Genomic DNA, 21,377 nt, shown 5'->3' with positions numbered 1-21,377 from the left:
CGGGGGCGGTTCCCCAGAATGCCCGCCCCCAGGGAGTGAGGGGGCGGCAGGCACGTACCCTCTATTTGCATAGCGCCCGGGACGTGGCGCGCACCGACGCCGCTTCCGCGTCGGGGGGAACTCAAAGTCCCGGAATGCCTCTCGGGTAGGTGCGTCACTTGTGTTGTGTTGGAAGTTGCGGGGAATCGAGTCTGGGAGGCGGGTCCGTTTTCAGAGACCCTGCTAGCAGCTAAGAGGAAAACCCCGCTGAGGAGCCTATAGGTGGGGTCGACTGACGGTCCGGGTCGCGCGTAGGGTTGGGGATTGGGGCCGGGTGGAGGGGTGAACTCCTGCGTTTCTGCACATCCTTTCCGTAGATGTCTCATATGGAGCTGGCGTTGGACCCGGGTGACCGTGACCTGCTGGGCTTTTTGCTAGAGGAAAGCGGAGGTTTGGTGGCGGCGCCCGATGAGGCCTTGGAGGCTCCGCTGGGTTGGGAGCTGCCACTTTTTGAGGTGGGTAGGGGTCTGAGTCGGGGAGGCCCGGGGCCGGTTGTGGGGTGTGTCCCTGAGGCAGTGGGAGGTGATAGGTTAAAGCCTGTTAATCTGAACCCTATGCAGGCTCTGAGCAATTGGGACGTAGAGGATTTCCTGAGCTGCCTGCCGAGTCCCCCAGCACCGTTGACCGTTTTCAGCAATTCTAACCCCTGTCTTGTCCACCATGATCACACCTATTCTCTCTCACGGGAGCATGTCTCCATAGATCTAGGTAAGTCTGTAATAAGTGAAGTTTTGGGGGAGGAGAGGACTCACGGGCCTGGCTATTCATACTTTCCCTTTTTCAGATACTGAGAGATATGGAGAAGAGGGGGCTCAGATGACTCCATTGCATGTGGAGGAGCCGGCAGAGCAGGTACTTGACTTGATTTACAGGAGGATTATTCCCCGCATTGCACGGGTTGGGGCAGGATTCCCCATTCGTTTCTGACATCCCTTTGCAACTCTGCTGCCCACCTCTCAGGAACCCCAGGAGATTGCTAGGCTAATACTGACTGAGGAGGAGAAGAGGCTCTTGGAGAAGGAGGGGCTTACCCTGCCTGGGACGCTTCCTCTTACTAAGGTAAGACTCCCATTGGAGGAGGGTTGTGAGTCCCAAGTAGGCCAGTTCTGTTAATTTTATATCAGTAACTTGAAAAAGAACTGAGGTGAGAGATTAGCACATTTGTTGTTACTAGGAAGCTGGAGCATGTAGTTAGTGTGCTGGGTGCAAGGGCAGATGGTGGTTTTGCAGGGCTTGTACAAAGTTTGGTGTGCTTTTTAAGTAAAAATTCAGAATTATCAGGGTAATATTAGTAAAGGGATTTGGAAAGTACTGTGCAAGCATGGGTCCCTGACACTTATATTTCACTGGTTTAGCACTAATCTACCTATAGCTGAATAGTAGAATTAAGTATTAGGGTTCATCAAGGCTGGATTGAGTAGTATAACAAGAATACGTGTAAAATCCCGATTTTCAAGCAGTGAGTGGTGGCTTCACATGCACAGCATTGTGATACTGTGATGAAATCAATGTTCATTAACAGAAAGGTTAAAAGAATTTTAAGTTCTTAAAAGTACAAGTTGAGGGAATTCCTTGGCAGTCCAGTGGTTAGGACTCTGTGCTTTCACTGCTGAGGGCCAGGGTTCAATCCCTGGTCGGGGAACTAAGATTCCACAAGCTGTGAAAAAAGAAAAGTACAGGTTGAGTCAACAGTGTGATATGGCTACTAACAAAGTGAATGGAGTTTGGAAGCTGTATCGTCGGATACCAGTAAACTAACAGTGTTGCTGCTAGAAGGGCAGTAACCATCTTGCTCTCCTTTTTACTGGCCAGAAAGCATCTTAGTGTCCAGTTTTGAGCCCCGATCTTTTACAGATATTAAGAGGATGCAGTCCATCCTGCGAAGAGTAGATAAGATGATGAGTTGTTTTTTGCCCAGTTTTTTTTAAACTCTGAATAAATGTCAAGTGCTTTTAAATAGCTAAAGACCTTTGTTCTATTACAGCCCCAGAGATCAGGTGCTAGGTAAGTCTAATAGGTAGAAATAATAGAGGCAGATGTTGGCTCACAATAAGGAAGTTTTTTTTTAGTTAATAAAATTGTTACAGTGGCTTGGCTTGTGAGGGCATTAACAACTGGTCCTCAGAGGCACTCAGACAGAAGCAGAGTGCCTGTTGGTCAGGGAAGCTGTAGAAGGAATTTCCACATTAGGAAGATCGAACTCAGTTGCCTTCAAACTCTTTGGTCTAATGTTCCTCGGATGATACCCCTTTTCCTGTCTTCTCTCAGATGGAGGAACAAGTTCTGAAACGAGTGCGGAGGAAGATTCGAAACAAAAAGTCTGCTCAAGAGAGCCGCAGAAAGAAGAAGGTGTATGTGGGGCGTTTAGAGAGCAGGTATAAAAGGGAGCGGAACTCGGGGGTGGAGAGAACAGAGGTAATTGGAAGTGTTAGGTTTTTTAAGGGTGGATACAGGCCATGCCCCCACATCCCTGTTATTCCTCCAGGGTTCTGAAATACACAGCCCAGAATCTGGAGCTACAGAACAAAGTACAGCTCCTGGAGGAGGAGAATCTGTAAGCAACTCTTCGACATCAGTCCTTTCTCATCCCTCCCATTTAATACTGTCTCAGTCTTTCTCTTGCTCCACACTTGATTTCTAATTAGGCAGCTCCCACGTGTAAGGTCTGGTGCTTGGCCTTTAGTGGGTCTCTGATTCTAAGAAGCTCATAGTAGCAGGGAATAAATTTGCAAGTAACTGTGGATAAGTATCAAGAAGGAGAAAGGAGGGAATAAGAAAGACCTCATGTGGCGGATGGCATTTGATAGTAGATAGGATTCTGGGGTGGAGGTGTGGGGAGCATTCTAGGCAGAGAGAACACAGCATAGTCCAGTCTGGCTGGAACCCTAACACGGGTGAGTTGGGCTGGAAGGTAGAGAACGTATAATCCCTAGTGAGGATTGTGTGCAGAGCCGATCAGGCAGTGTAGAACCACTGAAGGGGTTTGCAGAAGGAGTTTAAATCAGGGCAGAGACGTGTGTGTTTGTTTTAGTGAGGTCAGGCATTTTGTTCACAGAGAGGAAGAGATCACTTGCAAAAATAGGTCCAAAAGTAAGAGAGGATCCAGTGCACAGGTGGAGGGGATGAACTTAACAGGAGGGTTTTGTTGTATGTCAGGGTGCCAGGCCAGGGCCTCCTGTCTGTCCCCTCTCTTCCTCTAGGTCCCTTTTGGATCAGTTGAGGAGACTCCAGGCCATGATGATTCAGACAGCAAACAAAGCCAGCAGCGGCAGCACCTGTGTCTTGGTGAGGATGGTGATGGAAGGAGAGATTCTCTTCTCAGGTGGCACGGATAGGGGTGCAATGCAAAGCCCTTCTTCATCTCTTTTCTCCTGTGCTCTAGGTCCTGCTGTTCTCTTTCTGTCTCCTTTTCGTACCTGTGATGTACTCGTCGGACACAAGGGGGAGTCTGCCAGCTGAGCGTGGAGGTGAGATCCTTGAGGATACCATTAAGGAAGGGCTAGGGGAGAAGCCCAGCCTGCCCTGAACGGCATTTGTCTCCTCAGTGTTGTCCCGCCAGCTTCGTGCCCTCCCCAGCGAGGACCCTCCCCAGCTGGAGCTGCCTGCCCTGCAGTCAGAGGTACCAAAGGACAGCTTGGACCATGAGCTCCAGGCTCCTAGCAATTCTTGCTGCCTCTTCTATCACATGCCTCAAGCTCCTAGCACAGAGCCTCCCCTGAAGTTAACACTGCCTGACAGTTTCTCAGCGTCCTCCTGCCCAGGTCCCATCTTTCCCCTGCATGCAAATCTCACAAGTGAGGGAGGATGGCTCTCTACCCACAGCTCCACGTCTGTTATCTTGCCGGGCAGATATTCAGGCTAGGTGTGAGGATGTGGGGGCCTCAGTCATGGTCTGCAGCCCCCAGTCTGTGTTCAGAGGAAAAGGGACGGGAGGGGGCTCGCCTCAGGTCCTGGTGCCCTGTCAGGAAGCCTGAGGACTCAAACACACCACACTTACTGGCTTTCTGGGTCTTTTATTTGTACCCATGTATGTCTGTCACCCCATGAATGGGCCTGGGGGAATCAACTGACCTCCTTGAACACTTCATGCAGTGAGGGGATGGGGTGAAGAAAGAAATAAATAAGTGATTCTGACGCATGGGTCACCCTCAACCCCTCTTTACTGGCGCGGTTGGGTGGGGAGAAGGGAGGGCATGATTGTCCTGGTGGCTCAGGGCTGCAGGAGAGTGGGGGTGGGTGTGGAGGAGGAGGAAGGGCCAGGCTGAAGGCTGGGCTGTTAGCGCCTCCTTCCACAGTTCACGAGGCGCACTCTGGGCTTGGGTTTGCCACGGCTTCCTTTGGTCCAAGTTTGGGCCTGGTGCTCAGTCCCGTGTCCTGTTTGGCGATTGGCCCAGGGGCCTTTTTATGCTGCTGCTGCTGCAGGGCCAGCTGCATCGCCCAGATGCTCAGCGGCCGCATGTAGGCCAGCGAGCGGAACACCTGCTGCTGGCAGTACGCCTCAGGCGTCTGGAAGGCCAGGCCCAGGCGTTCCCACACAGTACGGTAGCAGCCTTCAGCTGTCCGGAAGCCCTCCCAAGTCAGGCCCTGTCGGGAGAGATGGCAGTCATATTACTTGGCAACCTCTGAGTAGCTATTTCAGCTGGACAGATGGAGAGAATAGGGTCTGTGCCCTCAGGGAGTTCCCAGCCAGTGGGGGAGATAAACTTGACTGACAGGCAGAAGCCTGAAGGCAGGAGATAGAATGCATGCCAGGGAAAAGGGGGAGGCTCTCTGGATGGATAAGATGACATTGAATCAGGCTGTATATAAGTTTGATGGCTGAGGAAGTTTGCTAGGCCAAGGTACAGATTGCAGAGAGTTGGGGAAGGGAGTGAATTACCTCTTGGATCATGGTAGCTGCCAGCCCGTAGACCACACCCACCCAGACTTCATCAGACTGGACACTGGATCTATCAGGAACACCATGGGGCTGCATTCCATTCACAGCCCCCATGGCCCCTCCTGCAAAGCCCTGGACATTGAATTCAAAGATAGTTTGGAGAGCACGGACCACATGTGGGGTAGGAAATACCTAATGGGGCAAGGGAAGAAACACAGTCTCTTAAACTTGGTTCCCACCTCCAGGAAAAACCCTTACCTTTCTCTCCGGTTCCTCCTCCTAGTCTCTCACCTCACTGTCTCCTTCTCCTAGGCCACTGGCCCTCAGGAACCACTGGCCAGCACACTGGTCAGACATGATGCTATAGGACTGAGGCTGAGAGCTGCAGTCATAGTTGTAATAGCGGCCTGGAGAAGGGGAAGGACAAAGTAGGGCTCCTTGCCTCCCCAGAGCTGCCTTAAGATTCTTTAGGATCCCCCAACTCACCATTCCACAGCAGTCTCTCATAGGCTTCTTGGCCCCGGCTAAGGATGGAAGAAAATTTATCCTGGACCTCCTGTGCCCCACACAGAGCAGCCATCTTGACCATCACAGCCACAGCTGCCAGCCACAGTCCTCCACAGTAAGCACTGATCAGAGACACAGGTTCAGGGAATTAGCCTGGCACCTCTAGCCACTCCCATGTAGAAATAATAGGCAGTCACTCGTCCTTAAGCCCACAATCCCTTGATGCTCAGTTCCCCACCTCAGGTCCCTGGAAATCCCTACCCCCCAACCTGGGGCCTGTGGTGACCCATCCATCATAGGTTTGGTCTGCATAGCCTCCATTCTCAATGAGTCCATCTTGGTCCTTGTCAAACTTCATTTCAGACTCCATCACGGCCTAGAGAGGGACCAAGATACTGAAGACCTAGATGCTAAGAAAAGACAACAGTAGCCAGCCGGGCTCTCCCCAAACACCAGGCAGCATGCCCCTGGCATGACCACTGCACATGCATCCCTTACCAGACACACAGGCCACATGTCCCTCAGGAAGCAGTGGTCACCCGTCAGGTAATAGTCCCGATACACCTGCAGCACAAACTTCAGGTTCAGGTCCTTCCAGTCCGCAGTATCATGGACCACATATGCATTGACCCGGAGCCATGGCTCATCATCTGGGGAGGGGAGAAAACCTGTTTCATCTGCACTGCAGGGTAGGGTAGAGTGTGCAAAAATCGAGGAAGAGAAGCTCACTTGTGGTGGAGGGACTTTTACCTGGATCCCCGACATCATGAGGCACGACGTTCCTCCTTTTCACAGGTGCTATTATCCCACTCATCAGGTACTGTTGCTGTGCCAGATCCTCCCTGAGAGTGGCCAGAGCTGGGGGAGCAGATACACAAGCGGGGGGCGCGGGGCAGGGAATGGGTAGGCTTGGGGTAGGGCACAGAACTGTGTGTGTATGACTCCAGAGGGGAACCAATACGCAGGATCCACATTATGTTTGGGTGGAAGAGGCAGTGTGAGGGACCACAAAGGTTCAGGGGCGTGGGGAGCTAAGAGGGCGGAAGAGGCACAAAAGGGACCCTCACCCATGTCATACTGCAGGCTGAGCTCGAGTTTGGGCCAGAGCATGACGAGGGCAAAGGAAGCGTAAAAGTGGACATCATATGTGTTGTACATGCGATATTCCTGGCCTGGAGGAATGAAGGAGACACACTGTTGCCAGGATTCCTGCTGCTCCTTCATACTGCCCTGCCTAGCTGCTCCTCTAGCATTGGGGGTGGGGCACTGTCACACTCCATACCTGACACCCCTCATCCCAACCAGTACCCTGGGATAGGCAAAACCCATCATCCCGCCTGGGGGCAGGGCACCAACTGGCCTCATGGATATGGCCTGCCATACTGCGTACACCAGCGGCCCATACCTTCAAGGTAGCCGAATCGACCATACTCTCGTAGGAGGGGGCGGAGCTGACACATGCTCCCCACCGGCTCCTCTCGTAGGCAGTCCTCAGGAACTTCCAGCCATACTGTGCCCCCATCAGCCAGGAAGTATAGTTCATTGAACAGCGCAGATTTGTACCAGGCAGGCAAGGATCTGGGGAGTCAGGAGGAGGGAACAGTCCAGTGAGTGTGGACTCCCAGGAAAGGACGGATTCTGGGGTTCAGCAGAGTAGGGGTCCCAAGTGAATCCCAGCCCAACTCTGCTGACTTTGGTGGGTGGAGACTGAATCAAGGAGTCCCAGTTGAGGTGTGAGTGCCTGGGAGAAAGGCAAGAGATGGGCCCCGTTGGCACCTGTCATCCAATACCGGGCTCTGCCAAGCCGAGATCCTCTCTTCCCAGTCTGCGTATCTGCACAGTGCATAGTGGCTAAGGGTGGGTGCTGCATCACCACCTGGGCCAAAGAACCTTGTGTACCGCCTGGGGTGGAGAGAAAGGGGAGGGATGAGAATGTGGGCTCCAGCTCAGAGCCCCAGCACCATGGACCCTGTGCGCTCTCATTCCCATCACCTGTAGTAGACCTGGCCCTTTGCTCCAAACATGATTCTGGGCATGTCCCAAGCCAGTGAGAACTCCAAGCGGCACTGGCCTCGAGGTGGCAGCTTGCCCATAACACACACTGCCCCAGCGATGCCTACTCCTTTCTGCGAGGGGAGGCTTTGGCCTGAGAGAAGCGCAAGATGAATCAGCACAGGCACCCCCTTCAGCCGCAGGGGTCCCTAACATGGGACTAAAGCCTGCTTATTACCAGGCCTCCCACCCCTGCTCCCAAGACAGGGACAACCTCTCTTCCCACCACCTCCCTGTCAGACCCCCCATTACCAGCGAGGGAGTCCAGCTGTCCATCCTGAAGTAGATCCTGCCACACCTGCTGCCCAGTGCTGTCAGGGTCAAAGGCTGTGAGGTGGGTTACCATGGTATCTGCCTGTTAAGGGGCCAAAGACTCTGTGAGGAGAAACTCCACAGGTACGCTGGCTCCTGACTAACTCCCCTGAATATATTCCCGCCTCCAAGTTCCAGAGGCTTGGGTGGTGAGGGTGGGACTCAGGAGGTGAGGAAGTGAAGAGACCATGGTGGCATGGGGGGTGGGCTAGGGCCAGGCTGAGAGTAGGGGTTCAGAGGCTATGGTATGGGGCAGCCTCCTCCATACCGTGAGTCGTGCAGCCACAGCCATCGTGTAGGGATTTGGAGGGGTTGGATGATGCAGAAGCAGCCCCTGTACAGTCTCCCCATCACGCTCCAGACAGAAGGGCTCATTCCACAACCCCCCTGGGGCATCGTCTTCACCCCCCAGTCCATTCCGCATGGAGAACATGATGGACACGTCCAGGGCTTCATCCCCTTCATTTTCCACATCCCACACAAAGACTCCTACAGGCAGGCTGCTGTCCTGGGAGCAGAAGATCAGACTCAGATGGTCCCAGCGTATCCCTTCTGGCCCCACTCCCCAGCATCAGTCCTTGGCACCGATGATCTGACTCAAATACCCGGCAATATACTCTGTCTTCCACTTGCATCTCCCCATATTGCCTGGCAGGCTGTCTGCCAGGAGACAGAAGACCAATTGGGCGGTGGTCCTGGGAAACCAGCATGATGTTCACTCTCCACCCCCTCTTGCATAGGTCATGGAACTTCCAGGAGAGACAGATCCTGGGGAAGGGAGAGCAATGGAGGAAACACAGAAGGGGAGCCTCACCTGGTAGTCATGGGGCAAGATGGGTGTGATCTGGCGGCAGGTGAGGGTGACATTTTGGCCAGGAAGCTGATAGACAGTCCAGGCTCGGGGATACAGGGCGTGGTAGAATGCAAAGTACCCACACAGGCCCCAGTTCCAGCTCTGCAGGACACTCGGGCGCTCCACAGACAGGACTTGCTGGTACACAGTCTGCCCTTTCCGGCGCAAACACACTGTGAACTAAACCAAGAAGGTACATGGGCTGGAACGGGGTAACCCACAGGTACCTCAAACAAGTCTCCCTCTCCTCAGAGTAGCTCCTGCCCTGCCAGAGCCCGCAGTGGCGACCAACGCACCACAGCCTCACTCATCCCCCAGGCCTTCCCCCCCAGGCTCGGAGTGACCACCGAGTCGTGCCTCCCCCATCTATCTCCCTTCACTAATGTGGTCTTAGTGCCCTAAGCCAGGCCCTCACCATCTCTGCTTTTACTCTTCTGCCTCTTCTGAAATTTGGATTTCAGACTGATCTTTCTTACAGAGAAATCAAGATATGTTAGTCTGTGTTTATAATGTTTCAGTGACTCCCCGTGGCCCTCAGGCTAAAGTCTAAACTCATCTACCTGGCTTTCAGGGTCCTTCTTGATGTGGCCTCTCCCCGCCCATCAGACTCATTACCTGTTCGAGCCCTTATATTCTGCTCATATCAAATACTGTTCCCTGAGAGCACTACATTTCCTCCTCCACGCTTTTGCTCATGTTCACGCTCCGTTTGGTAAAACCCCTCATCCTGGGCTTCCCTGGTGGCGCAGTGGTTGGGAGTCCGCCTGCCGATGCAGGGGACGCAGGTTCGTGCCCCGGTCCGGGAGGATCCCGCGTGCCGCGGAGCGGCTGGGCCCGTGAGCCATGGCCGCTGAGCCTGCGCGTCCGGAGCCTGTGCTCCGCAATGGGAGAGGCCACAGCAGTGAGAGGCCCGCGTACAGCAAAAAAAAAAAAAAAAAACCCCTCATCCTTCAAGGCCTAGGTCAAATGCCATCTCCTCTCCTCAAGCAGTGAGTCATTCTACTGTGTGTCCCCCTACCCCTCTAGTCTAGCATGTTATAATGTGCTCACATTCTGACTCCCTGACTCCTCTGGAAGGAGGGCTATGAGGGATTAATATCTCTTCCTTGGTTCAAAGTATGCCTGATATCTTTAATGTATATATGCCTGTTATATTTAATGTATATATCAAATAATTTTTTTATGTTGTTGTAATAGTAGGTAATGGTTAAGACCACAGGCTTTTAACCGCAGAGAAAACTGGTTCTGAATCCCTGTGCTTCCATTTACCAACCATGTGACCTTGGGCACGTTACTAAATCTCTTTGAATCTTAGTTTCCTCATGTGTAAAATGGGCCTAATAATGGTACTTCCCTTGTAGGACTGTCTTTAAATATTAAATATTATACAAAAGAGTCACAGGCTGGAAGACATTCCCCCGGGATACCTCAGGGATGAGCCACAGAGGAAGCCTGGGCCATTGGGCAAGGCTGGTAAACCTGAACTAGGAAGGGCATTATCATTAACAGGACTCAAGGTCTGCTAGTCATTTCTCCTTTGAAGATAAGCTGAAAGCTGGAGGCCTCCCTCAGACAGGAAATAGGAACTTGGTGGACAACTCAACATGGGAGGGCACTAGAGAGATATGATGAAAGGTGGACCACATGCCTCTGGCAATCAAAGGCCTTCATCGCTCCTTGATGAAGGAACACAGTGAAAAGAAGTGAAGCTTCAGAAAAGGGAAGAAGTCTGGAGATCTATGCCTGGGAGAGGGGCTTCCCAGGCCCCCAGCCAGAGAGACCTCCAGAGGAGTGACCACCAGCAGAGAAGCTGGCCTCTGGCTGAAGCCTGGCAAATCAGGGCGAGCAGTGGGCGCTCTGTATCCTGTCCTCCTGTGCATTTGTAGACTGTTGGTTTGTTTTCCCTTCTGATCTTTCAACCAGGTTAAGTGATCCTGGAATTCTCTGACTCTCTGTGGCTGGGTACTGGCTCAGCTAGTGGAACTGGGGCAGCAAAGTAGGTAGGAGGCATTTACTAGAAAAATGAAGGGCACAGGGGTACCTTTTTTCTTTCAGGAAATGTGTGCTCTGAGTGTCTCGTTCCTATAGTACATCCTAGCACAGGGCTGGGCACACAGAAAGCATCCTGAAAGTACTTACTGGACTGAATCATGTACATCTCTAATTGCCACATCCTACACTAGCAAAGAGACCCTTCCTGGCCTGGGAAGTACTGCCTGGACCTCTCCTCCACCTCCTGGCTCTTACTTGATCAGCAATGACTGTTTGGTGCTGGTACATTCCAGGATTAAGCTGCCAACGACAGAACTGGCCTCTCCAGCCTCGGGTGATAGTGCCTCCCCCAATGCCACCCAAGGGACAACCTAGAGAAAGAATCAGGATGGTTAGTGGGGCATGGGAGAGGAAAACGAGCCCATTTCTCACTTTCTAGACTATAAAGATGGATTCCTCTAAACACCATGGGGATATCAAATCGACACATTGTACATTTCAAACTCACACAATGTTATATGTCAGTTATATCTCAATAAAGCTGGGGGAAAAAACCCTAGGGGATGGGTCAGAGCAACTTAAATAAGCTGAAAGCCTCTTTGCCTAGCTCTGCAGTAGGCCTGGACGCTGGGCCCTCTGTGACTGGGGAGAGCTGGAGTGAGGCTCACCATAGATCTGTCTCAGGGGCACAGAGTTGATGAGGTCGATGAAAGGTGTCTTCTTCTCCACCTGGGTCTTCCGGTACCACCACTGCAAGTACCTAAGGAGCAAGGGGCAGTGTGAGTGGAGGGGCGGCGGGCGGCAGTCACCGGCCTCTCTTTGGACACCCAGCTGTGACTTCCCATTAAATGTCCCAAGGACCCATCGCCTTCACTTCCAAACCTCTCCTACTCTCAACATCTCTACAATTCAAGGTCCCCTCATCTTCCCAGTCACCCCAGGTCACAGTATGGGACTGTCTTTGTTTCTCCTCTCTACTCTCCTTAGAAGGAACTTTCTGATCTTTTCACACCACTAACTCCACCACCACTGCTTTAATTTACTCCAGGAACTTTCGTCTGAGGTGCTGAAAGGGCCAGTTATGGTTTCCTGATTTATAATCACTCCCACCCCACATACAGGCATAGGCTGCTGCAATAACTTTCTTCTTTTTAAAATGATGATTTTTCTTCCTGATTATGAAAGGTGAAAATCTGGAGAATGCACTAGGTAGAAGGTGAAAAAAATCCCACCCATATACAACCAGTGTTTACATTTTGGGGCATTTCCTTTTAAGTCTTTTTCTTTTAAGTTCAGCTTTTAAACTATAAGCTTTCTAATTTTGCTCTCTCATAATATCCCAGTAAAGCGTTCTAAAAACCCCAACATTTTCCTGGTCTTATCACAGCTCTGTATCCAATAGGCAAAAGATTCTGTTTGGGATTCAAGGCTTTGACATCTCTCTCAAGTCTATTTTCTAATCTTCCTTCCTACAAATTCCCATTCAGAGTGGGTCCTCATTAAGCAACCCCTGCCCTGCCAAACTCTCTCCCAATTCCACTCTTCTCCCTCACCAGCTAGTTTATATACATTGTTCAAGCACACCACTTGTAACCATGTAATTGGGTAACCCCGCTGAGGCTTAGTTTCCTCATCTACAAAATGGGGATACCTATTGCCCTTCCTACCTCAAGGAATGGTTGGAAGGGCAAATGGCACAGTAGATAGGAAAGCCACAAAGTGGAATATCTGTGCGTACACTGTCTCAACTCCCAGTAAGACACTGTCCTGTTATTTTAGTGTTCCTCATGAGAGTCTGACATACTTTTAAGTTTCTTGGGGAAAGGGACAGTGACAAAGACTAGTTGATTATTACCCACAGCTTCAAGCACAGGGCAGGGCACATGGTCTGCAGTCAGTAACTATTTGCTGAATTTACAAAGAACGTATGTACAGACAATGGGGCATAAGAGAAATGAACAGGGACAGGAGCAAGGGGAGGGAAAATCTGACTAAAGAACAGGGAGGGTACATTCTGGGGGTGAGAGGAGAGGGAGGGAAGACGAAGGATGGGATGATTGGAAGGCAGATCTTCTTTGCCAGCTTAGAGGAAACTGGACTTTGAAACTGGAGGCCACAAAGGATTGGTGAAGGGAGGGAGGGCACAGCGCGGATTAGGGCAGTGAGGGAGAAATGCAAGATATGAAGATAGGCAGAACAAAGGAGTATCAGGCGCAGAACAAGCACTCAATACATATTTACTGAATGAATGGATTCTGGCTGAAAGGGAGAGCAACCAAAATTGAGTTCTTACCGCTCCAAGGCCAAGAGAACTCTGTCTTGCTGGAGCTCCTAATCACAGTACCTACCCCCAGTTCAGCTCCCTCTCAGAGCCCACCTTTCTCTCACTCCACTTAGCTGCTGGCCATTCCTGACCTATTTGGCCTTTTCCATAATTTCAGCCCCCACTTAAGAATAATCATTCAGAATTCTTCCTTGTCTCACCCCTGCTTTCTCCTCAATGCAGGACCTCATCTCATTCCAAAACCCCTGTGTCAGTGATCCCCACCCTGTCCTGGGATGCAGAGCCAAGTCCAGGGGGCTGAACACAGCTTCAGGCCTCTGTGATTTGGCTCATACTTAGGGACTGCGGGGTAGGATGCCTACAGATGGGTTCTTGACCTCCACGTCCCCACCACATGCACCCCAATGTGCTGCTCTCAGTACCCCAGCCCTAGATCCTATTTTGACCCAAAGCCTTTTGGGGTCAAAACTAGGCCGGGTCAATTTCAGAAGCAGCCTGGAGGGATTATTTTTGTCTGGTACAGGCCACCCAGGGGAGCTGGCAAAGAAGTCAGATACCCAGGCAGCCACAGGCCCTTCCCACTGCCTGGGGCTTGGGTTAGGTACACGGGCTCCCCACCCCAGCCCCAGAGCACTGACTGTGGAAGAGAAGGAGCCCCTATTTAAGAGGTTGCCAGGCCTGGGTTTCCCGAACTTTAAGCCTCCCTCCCCAGCTCTGTGTTTACTGTGTGGACTGACTCAGGATGACCTCTGGGTGATGCTTTCTGTTCTCACATCCACCTGCTCCTGTTAATAGGTCTTGGCCCCATCACTAGTCTTTGAACTCAGTGGGGATCTAGAGGAATCTAGAGGAGTTCTACAGCCCAGGATAAGCTCTTGGAGTGTCTGCCACCCTTGTGTAGGGGGAGACCAGGAAATGCTCTGGAAGATTATTACTAAGCTCTGGGGACACCTAAGGCAGTGCCTCTCTGGTCAAAGGTCTTTGCTTTTTATATAACGGGCCATCTATTCCGGAATAGAGTGAACAGCACCTCTTATCGCTCTCTCCTTATGATTGAGAGCAGGAAGGCTCTCACCCTTTCCCTGGAGCCAAAGCTTGAGGAAAGAAGCTGATGGGTGTTGGGACTATTAAATGCTGTGCCTAAAAAAGGTTCAATGAATACTCCAGCTGCTCAGGAGAATCTGGGGCTGAGAATCCCACCCCCTCCCCAGAAAACAACATTGTATCAGTACCACAGCCGCCAGAGTATCCCTTCCTACCTTGTCACAAAGTACAGCTAATCCCAAAGAGCAATCTCTGGAAAAGAGGGTGTATGTGAGAGGGAGCCTAAATGACTACAAGGCCCAAATGCTCCTGCTCTTTCTTGCTAAAAAGACAAGTTACTGGAAGGAAGGGGGTTGCAAAGAGATGTGACCTGGTCTCACCCTCCAAAACCATGGGCTTAAGAATTACTTTGGGAATGGGGGCCACCTGACTAGGACAAGGTATCCACCTATTTCTCACCCTTTCCTGCCGCTGCTGGAACAAAGTGAGGTATAATAAGGTAGTCTAGGCAATGGGATCTACTCACCTCAAGCCCATGCCCAAATGCTTCATTAGGTTGCTTAGCGAGACATTGTTGGCATTAAAGGGTTTCCTCTTCTCTGCAAACTCGTGAGCCAGGCAGATGCGCCAGCCAAAGGGAGGCACCTGGTAGCCCTTGGCTTTACCCTCATAGGAAGCCATCAGCGGCCCAAAGTCCTGCGGATTGCTGTAGCCCTGCTCATTCTGGGGTTGACTGTCTTCAGGGTTCTGGCAGTCTGTAACCTGCACAGCCTCAGTGCCTCCAGTATTTTCAGGGCAATAAGCCTGTGGATCCCCTTTGGCACAGCTGGTCTCTTCCGAGGCTGGGACTCCGGTTCTCATATTCCCTGGATTCTGGGTCCCCACGACCTCGGTGGTCTCGGTTCCCGAGCTTTCTGGTACAAAGTATCTGGCCAGCCAAGCCCAGATGTGGGCGCGGATTGTTGTTAGGTGTTCTCTCGGAGGGCCGGCCTCTGGGGAAAGCTGAGGTGAGCTGGTGTCTCCGTGGAGCCGGGGAGCTGTTGCTGCTGCTGCGGTGGCGGCGACAGCAATAAAGCCGCCACGGTCTCCCCCTCGGTCCTCTCTCTGGGTCCTGGGCGGGAAGGATCCGGCCTCGACGTCATTGGGCCGCGGTGATTAGCTGGCCCTGCCAAAGGGCGACTGGGCCCGCGGAGAGGGGAGGAGCCCTCGGGACCAGCCCGCCAGGCACCGCCCCCGGGGCCGGCCTGGGAGCTCGCGGCAGCACCGGTCCAGTCCCTGGGTCGTGGCACCAGACCCCCCCAGGAGTGGGCGCCGGGTCCCGCCGGCCGGTATCCGGGACGGCGCTCGTACCCGGGTGCCAGCCCGTGGGAAGGTGACCCAGGGTAGCGGGACCACTCGAGCCCCTTCCGGCCCTGCCGGCCGGGCGCTTCCGGCCGGAAGGGGCTCCGAGGGGGAAGAGGTTGGGGGGGGGGGCGCCGAGGGAAGTCCCGCCTCTGCCGCGGCCGCAGCCACGCACTAGGTCCCGGTCCGGTGGGGCGGGCGACCGAGGGCCTCGGTGCACCGAGCCCCCAGTTTCGACCGTGCGAGGTGTCCGGGCTAGGGGCGCGAGCTGCCGGGCGGCCGTGGCCCTGGGCTGGGACGTGGAACCTCGAGGGAAGGGGGCGGAGGCGGCCTGGGGGTCCCGGCGGGGTAGGGGGAATATTCGGCGCTGAGCGGGGCTGGGGGCTGGGATCCAGAGCGACTCCCTCTCTCTCCGCAGTGCCGAGTCAGCTGCCGCCATACCTCCCTTCCGCCTTCCCGCATCCCAAATCTGGGCGCTTCCCTCTGACACCCTGGTGCTGAACGTCCATTACCGGGGTCCTCACCCCAAGGCTCACCTGAGACACCCCTCCGGGCCGTGGTACTGACCTCTGATACCCCTTGTCTCCTTCTAGATCCGATTCCGGAGCTGCCATGATTGAAGTGGTAGCAGAGCTCAGCAGAGGTCCTGTGTTTCTGGCAGGGGAGACGCTGGAGTGTGTGGTGACCGTCACCAACCCCCTGCCCCCCACGGCCACTTCTGCATCCAGGTGGGGATGCCGGTACTGAAGAAGGTGGTCCTTCTGGGAGGAAGCCTGGTATCTATAGTGCTGAGCCAGAGCTCAGGTTGTCCTGTGACTACAGCACCACCTTCTTGCTCATTGTGATCTCATTGTAGGAAAGGCTAGTTAACATTTAAGATGTGGGTGACATAGCCCACCACTCTCCTCTCCTCTCTCCTCCCCCACTCCCCCTTTTACCCAGTATACTTCTCTTTGTTTAATGGTTTCTCTTTGGGGTTCTGGATTCTCTGATCCAGAGGACAGCCGCCTCACTGTGTTGGTCTTCTCAGTGTGGTAGGGAGTTTGGGGGAGCATTTGTGAGGTCAGGAACTGCCCTCTGATGTCCTCTTTTCCTCCTCCCACAGTGAGGCTCTGGCATGGGCCAGTGCCCAAATCCACTGCCAGTTCCATGCCAGTGAGAGTCGAGTAGCACTGCCTCCCCCTGACTCCAGTCAGCCAGATGTCCAGCCTGAGAGCCAGACTGTCTTTCTACCACACCGAGGTTAGAGATGGGGCATTTGCCTTTGGAGGGGGATGGAATCATTGTTACCCAAGGGTGAAATTGTCAGATTGTTCTGGTGGGTCATTATAGTCTCTGTTGCACTGGGGATGTGGAAGAGTGTAGTTATTGCTTTGGCGGCGTAAAACTGTTCCTATTTCACAACGAGAAAAGAGGAGTGGCTTGGTTTGGGTTGCCCTTTATGGCAGTGCTTACTGCCCCCACTTGCTGTGCTAGCCTTCTCCAGTACTAGACAATGGGGTTATTAAGTTGCAGTCTTATCTTTTCTAGGTGAGAGGGGTCAGTGTATCCTTTCCACTCCACCAAAAATCCTATTCTGTGACCTGAGGCTAGACCCTGGAGAGTCGAAGTCATGTGAGTGACTGCCCCCTGACCCCTCGATTGCCTTCTAAGGCTCCTGGAGGGAGGACCTCTCTGGCTGCTTCTGGCTGCCCTGACTACTACCTCCCAACCAGACTCCTACAGCGAAGTGCTGCCTATAGAGGGACCACCCTCCTTTCGGGGTCAGTCAGTCAAGTATGTCTACAAACTGACCATTGGCTGCCAGCGTGTCAACTCACCCATCACTTTACTCAGGGTCCCTCTGAGGGTTCTTGTGCTGACTGGTAAGTAAGGGTTCCTGGAGGGAAGGGCTGGAGAAGAGCCTCACCAAAGCAGAAATGATCCTTAGAGGGTTTGTGAGAGGGGCTGGAGGGAAGCTTCCTGGTCTTAGTGAAGGTGTGAGGGGGTTGGGGAGAGAAGGTTCTGGAGCATAGGTGAGATGTGTACCTCAGTCGTGGCGCCCCTTACCTACAGCCCTTTCAGGTTGGAGTCTAAAACCCTACCCACTACTCTTCTCTCTGTTCTCTCCCACCACCTCTCCACTCATTTTCTCTCCAGGCCTTCAAGATGTCCGCTTTCCCCAGGAGGAGGCAGTTGCCCCATCCAGTCCATTCTTGGAAGAGGATGAATGTGGCAAGAAGGACTCATGGCTCGCTGAGCTGGCTGGGGAGCGCCTCATGGCTGCCACATCCTGCCGCAGCCTCCGTGAGAAGCCCTTCACATTGTCCCACCCCATCCTCCCCTCATAGTATTCCTGTCTCAGAGATTGAGTCTTCTAGCTGCCACATTCTCCTGAGGATCCAGTGATACCTCACCCCAGATTCTAAAGGAAAAGCCCCACCTTTTGGCCTCTGGCTTCCAGCCCTAGACATTCCCCAGTGCGGACCCCAGGCTTACTGTGTCCCATTCTCCCCAGATCTGTACAACATCAGTGATGGCCGAGGAAAAGTTGGGACATTTGGCATCTTCAAATCTGTATACAGACTTGGCGAGGACGTGGTGGGGACCTTAAACTTAGGGGAAGGAACTGTAGCTTGTTTGCAGGTGAGAAAGGAGAGGGACTTTGGGGGAACTGGGTCTGAAGGTCTGGGTGGAAAGAGAGGGCCTGCATAAGCGGGGTGGCAGGTAGAAATGGGCAGTGAGATCACCCAGGATCCCTCTGGTAAAACAGCGTGAGGTTGGGCTGCCCTCCCACCCGGAGTCAGCGCATCCCAGCGCCTGCCAGCACACACTTCTCTTCTTGCTCCCAGTTTTCAGTGAGCTTACAGACGGAGGAGCGTGTGCAGCCTGAGTACCAGCGGCGCCGCGGGGCAGGGGGTGCCCCCTCTGTGTCTCATGTCACTCATGCCCGGCACCAGGAGTCCTGCCTACATACAACCAGAACGAGCTTCTCCCTCCCCATCCCTCTCAGCTCCACACCAGGCTTCTGCACAGCCGTTGGTGAGACCCTGACTATTACCGGGGGTGGGGGGGCACGGTAAGATGCTGCGCTTAGGTAGCGTATAATGAATCCTGATTCCTAACACACTCCCAGACATACCCATATCCAGTCTGTGACCCTCAACACTTTCTCAGACCTTCAGCTTGTTTCCTGGGTGCACTGACCCCTAAATTCTTAACAGCTTTGCACATCTTCACTCCCCCTACCCACTGGGACCCTGTGATGCACTGATCTCTGACTCGCCATTGCATTTACTTCAAGCTACGAAGTCTTGACTGTCTCACACTTGGGTTATTAGGTAGTTGATGCCATCATCCTTACTGTCACGGTTCCAGTTTACACACTAGGTTTCTTCAGCCAAACTCTCGATCCTAGCTCCCTGACCCACACCTCCCCGCTCTTCCTGAATACAGGTTTGTTTTTTTTTTCTCATTTGCTAACCACATCCTGTCATTGGGTTTACTCCTGGCTTCTAATGCTTCTACCTTTATCTTTTTTCCCACAGTATCCCTGAAGTGGCGTTTGCATTTTGAATTTGTAACATCCCGAGAACCAGGTTTGGTGCTCCTACCTCCCATGGAACAGCCCGAGCCTGTCACCTGGACAGGGCCTGAGCAAGTGCCCGTGGACACCTTCAGCTGGGACCTCCCCATCAAGGTGCTGCCTACAAGCCCTACCCTGGCCTCATATGCGGCCCCAGGCCCCAGCACCAGCACCATAACCATCTGAAACTGGCCCACGTGGCACTACTTTCTTCAGGATCCTGAGAACTCAGCACCTGGACTCTAGTAGGGCCCATTTTTTCCACCTGGGGTCCAGTGGCACAGATAATGAGAGGCAGGCTTTCAGCTGTAGCATTAATTTATTTATTCAGAATAAATCGGCAGCTTCTAGTGGTTTCCCTGGAAGTGGCAGCAGCAGTGGGCAGTCAGCAAAAGGGCGGTCGGTTGAGTTTAGCTGGAGTGGGGAGCAGGAGCCGCAGGAATAGGGGTGTTAGCTGAGCCCCACTCTGGGTTGGGCCCTCCCCCTTTGCAGGGCAGCCGGGGGTCAGATTTTTGCACCAGGGAGAACTGGCACGTTCCTGCCTCCCGACGTACCTCACACCCAGCGGGGAAGTCGATAGGATGTTGGGACCTGGGGAACCAAAGGACGGGGAAGGAGTCAGGACAGTGAAGGTCCACCTTTATCCCTGCCTCGCATCCCCCCTCCCAGCATTCCTCCCATATCTTCCCCGAGTGCCCCTGTCCCCCCTAACCGAGTTCTTGCCTGCCATATATGGATTTTTTTCGTTTCATAGCAGGAATATTTTCCCTCCAGATCCACCCCAACTCCCCTTACTTTGTAGCCTGAAGCCTTCTCTCTCACATTTTTGTTGGTACCTTCAGGTTCGGCCAGCTTCATACTGCTACTTTGTTCATTCTCACACCACAGCAATCTAGTCATGACCTGGCCATCTCTCAGTCACTCACATCAGAGCCATTCTCCCTGGCCCTCAGTGGTCACTCACGTGTCACAGCAGCCCACACCGACGGGATGCAGGCAGGTGCAGTGGAAACAGTCCTTGCGGAGCCAAGACTCGCCCAGGGTGAAATATTTCCCTTCATGGTGGCAGGGCGCTAGGGAAGAGCAGGAAATGTTAGTGTGCTGGAGCGCAGGGAGTAAGTGCTGCCGCCCCCGCGTTTACCCTCTCCTGTTTCCCAGCTCGGGGGGTCTGGGTCTTCCGACACAGGATCACCCCTGAGCCCCCTTCCTCCCAGTGCCCTCTGCTCCTGTCCTTCCCTGACGCCTCACCCAGCTTTACCTTGAGCTTGGAAGTAGCACTTGCTGTGGACTCCTGGGTGCTGGAGGAGCAGAGATATCACCAAGCAGGTGATCCCCCAGCCGCCCAGGGTCCCCTTAGCCTGTCCAGCCCAGAGCATCCATAAGGCCATTCCTGCAGTACGGCCCTTTCGGACCGTTCCTGGCTTCTGTTCAGGCTACTCTGGCCTTGTCTCCTTGGCTTTTCTTTGTTTCTCTCCTCGAGTCTTAGTTTCTGTCTTTCTCCCCTGGGCTCCTGTCTCGCACCATCTCCGTGCCCTCTCACAGGCTTGGGGATGTTTATAAAGTGAGGACCCTGGCCCCCTGCTGAGTAGAGCTGGAAAAGCTGTAGCTCTGTTTCCTGAGGTGAGGGCATGAAAACAAGAGGTCTAGCTTTAACAAGCTGTGAGAGCTGATTCATGCCCCACACAGCTAGGGGGAGGGAGGTGGCCATGGAAGGGGCACTGGACTGGGCACTTCCCCAGCAAGGAGGTGGGACGGGTGGGGGCCCCCAGGTGGTCCCCAGAACTCCTCCCTGGCCTGGAGAGGAAGCATTCCACCATCTCCCCCCGCCCTGTAACACACACACACACACGCGCGCGCGCACACACACACACACACACACACACACTCCAGGGGTGTGTACGCTGGGATCCCTGCCTGGACCGGAGGGAGGCATTTCCTGGGGATGGCTCATCCTGTGCCCCAGCCAAACCGAGGAGATGCAGTAGGGTGCGACAGCCAGAGGCTCCAGGAGAGCGAACAGGCACCTGGAGTGGAGAATGTTTCTCTCAGACCCTAGGGCAGGGTCTCCTTGCAGTATTCTAGAGATATGGCTGCCCCTCAGAGATTAGGGCTGGGGGGCAGGTGTCTCTTTTTTACAGGCATCCCAGAGATTATCCATTGTTCATCACCGCTAAACATACTGCAAATAAAGGTTCTCCCCATGTCTGGGGATGGTTCTTTCAAAGAAGAACATCTCTAAATGCCCTAATGGTATGGGTCTCTCCAGTTTCACAGAGATACCGCCCTTATCTCCTGTACATTATGGAATGAGAATTTAGGAACTTGTCCTCTGACATCCTTTTTTGGGTTTCCTGCAGGTTCTGGAGAACCTAAAGGTGGGTGATTAAGAGTATAGGTTATAGAGTCAGACTCTGGATATAGATCCTGATTCTACTTAAGAGCTGTGTGACATTGGGCAGGTTAGTTCACCTCTCTAAACCTGTTTCCTTATCTGTAAATTGGGATAGCA

General features: G+C 53.3%; 4 protein-coding genes across 7 annotated transcripts; 2 read left to right on the top strand and 2 right to left on the bottom strand.

The window, feature by feature from the left end:
* The first annotated feature begins 16 nt into the window (after window positions 1-16).
* CREB3 (cAMP responsive element binding protein 3) lies at window positions 17-4,177 on the top strand. 2 transcript variants are annotated; one of them, XM_082843035.1, is made up of 10 exons: window positions 17-145; window positions 357-494; window positions 600-747; window positions 824-891; window positions 1,000-1,098; window positions 2,308-2,414; window positions 2,525-2,593; window positions 3,240-3,324; window positions 3,422-3,506; window positions 3,585-4,177. In XM_082843035.1, exons 2-10 carry the CDS (start codon window positions 357-359, stop codon window positions 3,899-3,901), a joined length of 1,116 nt encoding a protein of 371 aa, XP_082699161.1. In that variant the 5' UTR covers window positions 17-145; the 3' UTR covers window positions 3,902-4,177. The 2 variants fall into 2 exon arrangements, with proteins under 2 accessions (XP_082699161.1, XP_082699160.1); XM_082843034.1 differs by lacking the exon at window positions 17-145 and adding an exon at window positions 179-261.
* Window positions 4,178-4,213: 36 nt separating this feature from the next.
* On the bottom strand, window positions 4,214-15,104 carry GBA2 (glucosylceramidase beta 2). 3 transcript variants are annotated; one of them, XM_082843030.1, is made up of 17 exons: window positions 14,489-15,104; window positions 11,303-11,394; window positions 10,890-11,005; window positions 8,604-8,822; window positions 8,058-8,297; window positions 7,730-7,832; window positions 7,418-7,571; window positions 7,202-7,327; window positions 6,831-7,003; window positions 6,493-6,597; window positions 6,176-6,283; window positions 5,924-6,075; window positions 5,695-5,801; window positions 5,405-5,547; window positions 5,210-5,325; window positions 4,919-5,110; window positions 4,214-4,623 (listed from the first exon to the last, which is right to left on the bottom strand). In XM_082843030.1, exons 1-17 carry the CDS (start codon window positions 14,821-14,823, stop codon window positions 4,336-4,338), a joined length of 2,769 nt encoding a protein of 922 aa, XP_082699156.1. In that variant the 5' UTR covers window positions 14,824-15,104; the 3' UTR covers window positions 4,214-4,335. The 3 variants fall into 3 exon arrangements, with proteins under 3 accessions (XP_082699156.1, XP_082699157.1, XP_082699158.1); XM_082843031.1 differs by lacking the exon at window positions 14,489-15,104 and having other exon boundaries at window positions 8,058-8,292; window positions 11,303-11,396; XM_082843032.1 differs by lacking the exon at window positions 4,214-4,623 and having other exon boundaries at window positions 4,983-5,050; window positions 5,177-5,325; window positions 14,489-14,920.
* Window positions 15,105-15,833: 729 nt separating this feature from the next.
* RGP1 (RGP1 homolog, RAB6A GEF complex partner 1) lies at window positions 15,834-19,081 on the top strand. Its single transcript, XM_082843033.1, has 8 exons — window positions 15,834-16,031; window positions 16,409-16,545; window positions 16,834-16,917; window positions 17,019-17,168; window positions 17,443-17,589; window positions 17,801-17,928; window positions 18,135-18,324; window positions 18,831-19,081. Exons 1-8 carry the CDS (start codon window positions 15,916-15,918, stop codon window positions 19,052-19,054), a joined length of 1,176 nt encoding a protein of 391 aa, XP_082699159.1. The 5' UTR covers window positions 15,834-15,915; the 3' UTR covers window positions 19,055-19,081.
* A 188-nt stretch (window positions 19,082-19,269) lies between these two features.
* Window positions 19,270-21,031, bottom strand: MSMP (microseminoprotein, prostate associated). The gene is made up of 3 exons (XM_082843036.1): window positions 20,127-21,031; window positions 19,833-19,941; window positions 19,270-19,459 (listed from the first exon to the last, which is right to left on the bottom strand). Exons 1-3 carry the CDS (start codon window positions 20,254-20,256, stop codon window positions 19,279-19,281), a joined length of 420 nt encoding a protein of 139 aa, XP_082699162.1. The 5' UTR covers window positions 20,257-21,031; the 3' UTR covers window positions 19,270-19,278.
* Window positions 21,032-21,377: the final 346 nt, after the last annotated feature.

This window comes from Leucopleurus acutus (assembly GCF_964270905.1).
Source record: "Leucopleurus acutus genome assembly, chromosome: 7".
In the NCBI taxonomy this organism is placed as follows: Eukaryota; Metazoa; Chordata; class Mammalia; order Artiodactyla; family Delphinidae; genus Leucopleurus; species Leucopleurus acutus.
This window is presented reverse-complemented; position numbering and strand designations above follow the sequence as displayed.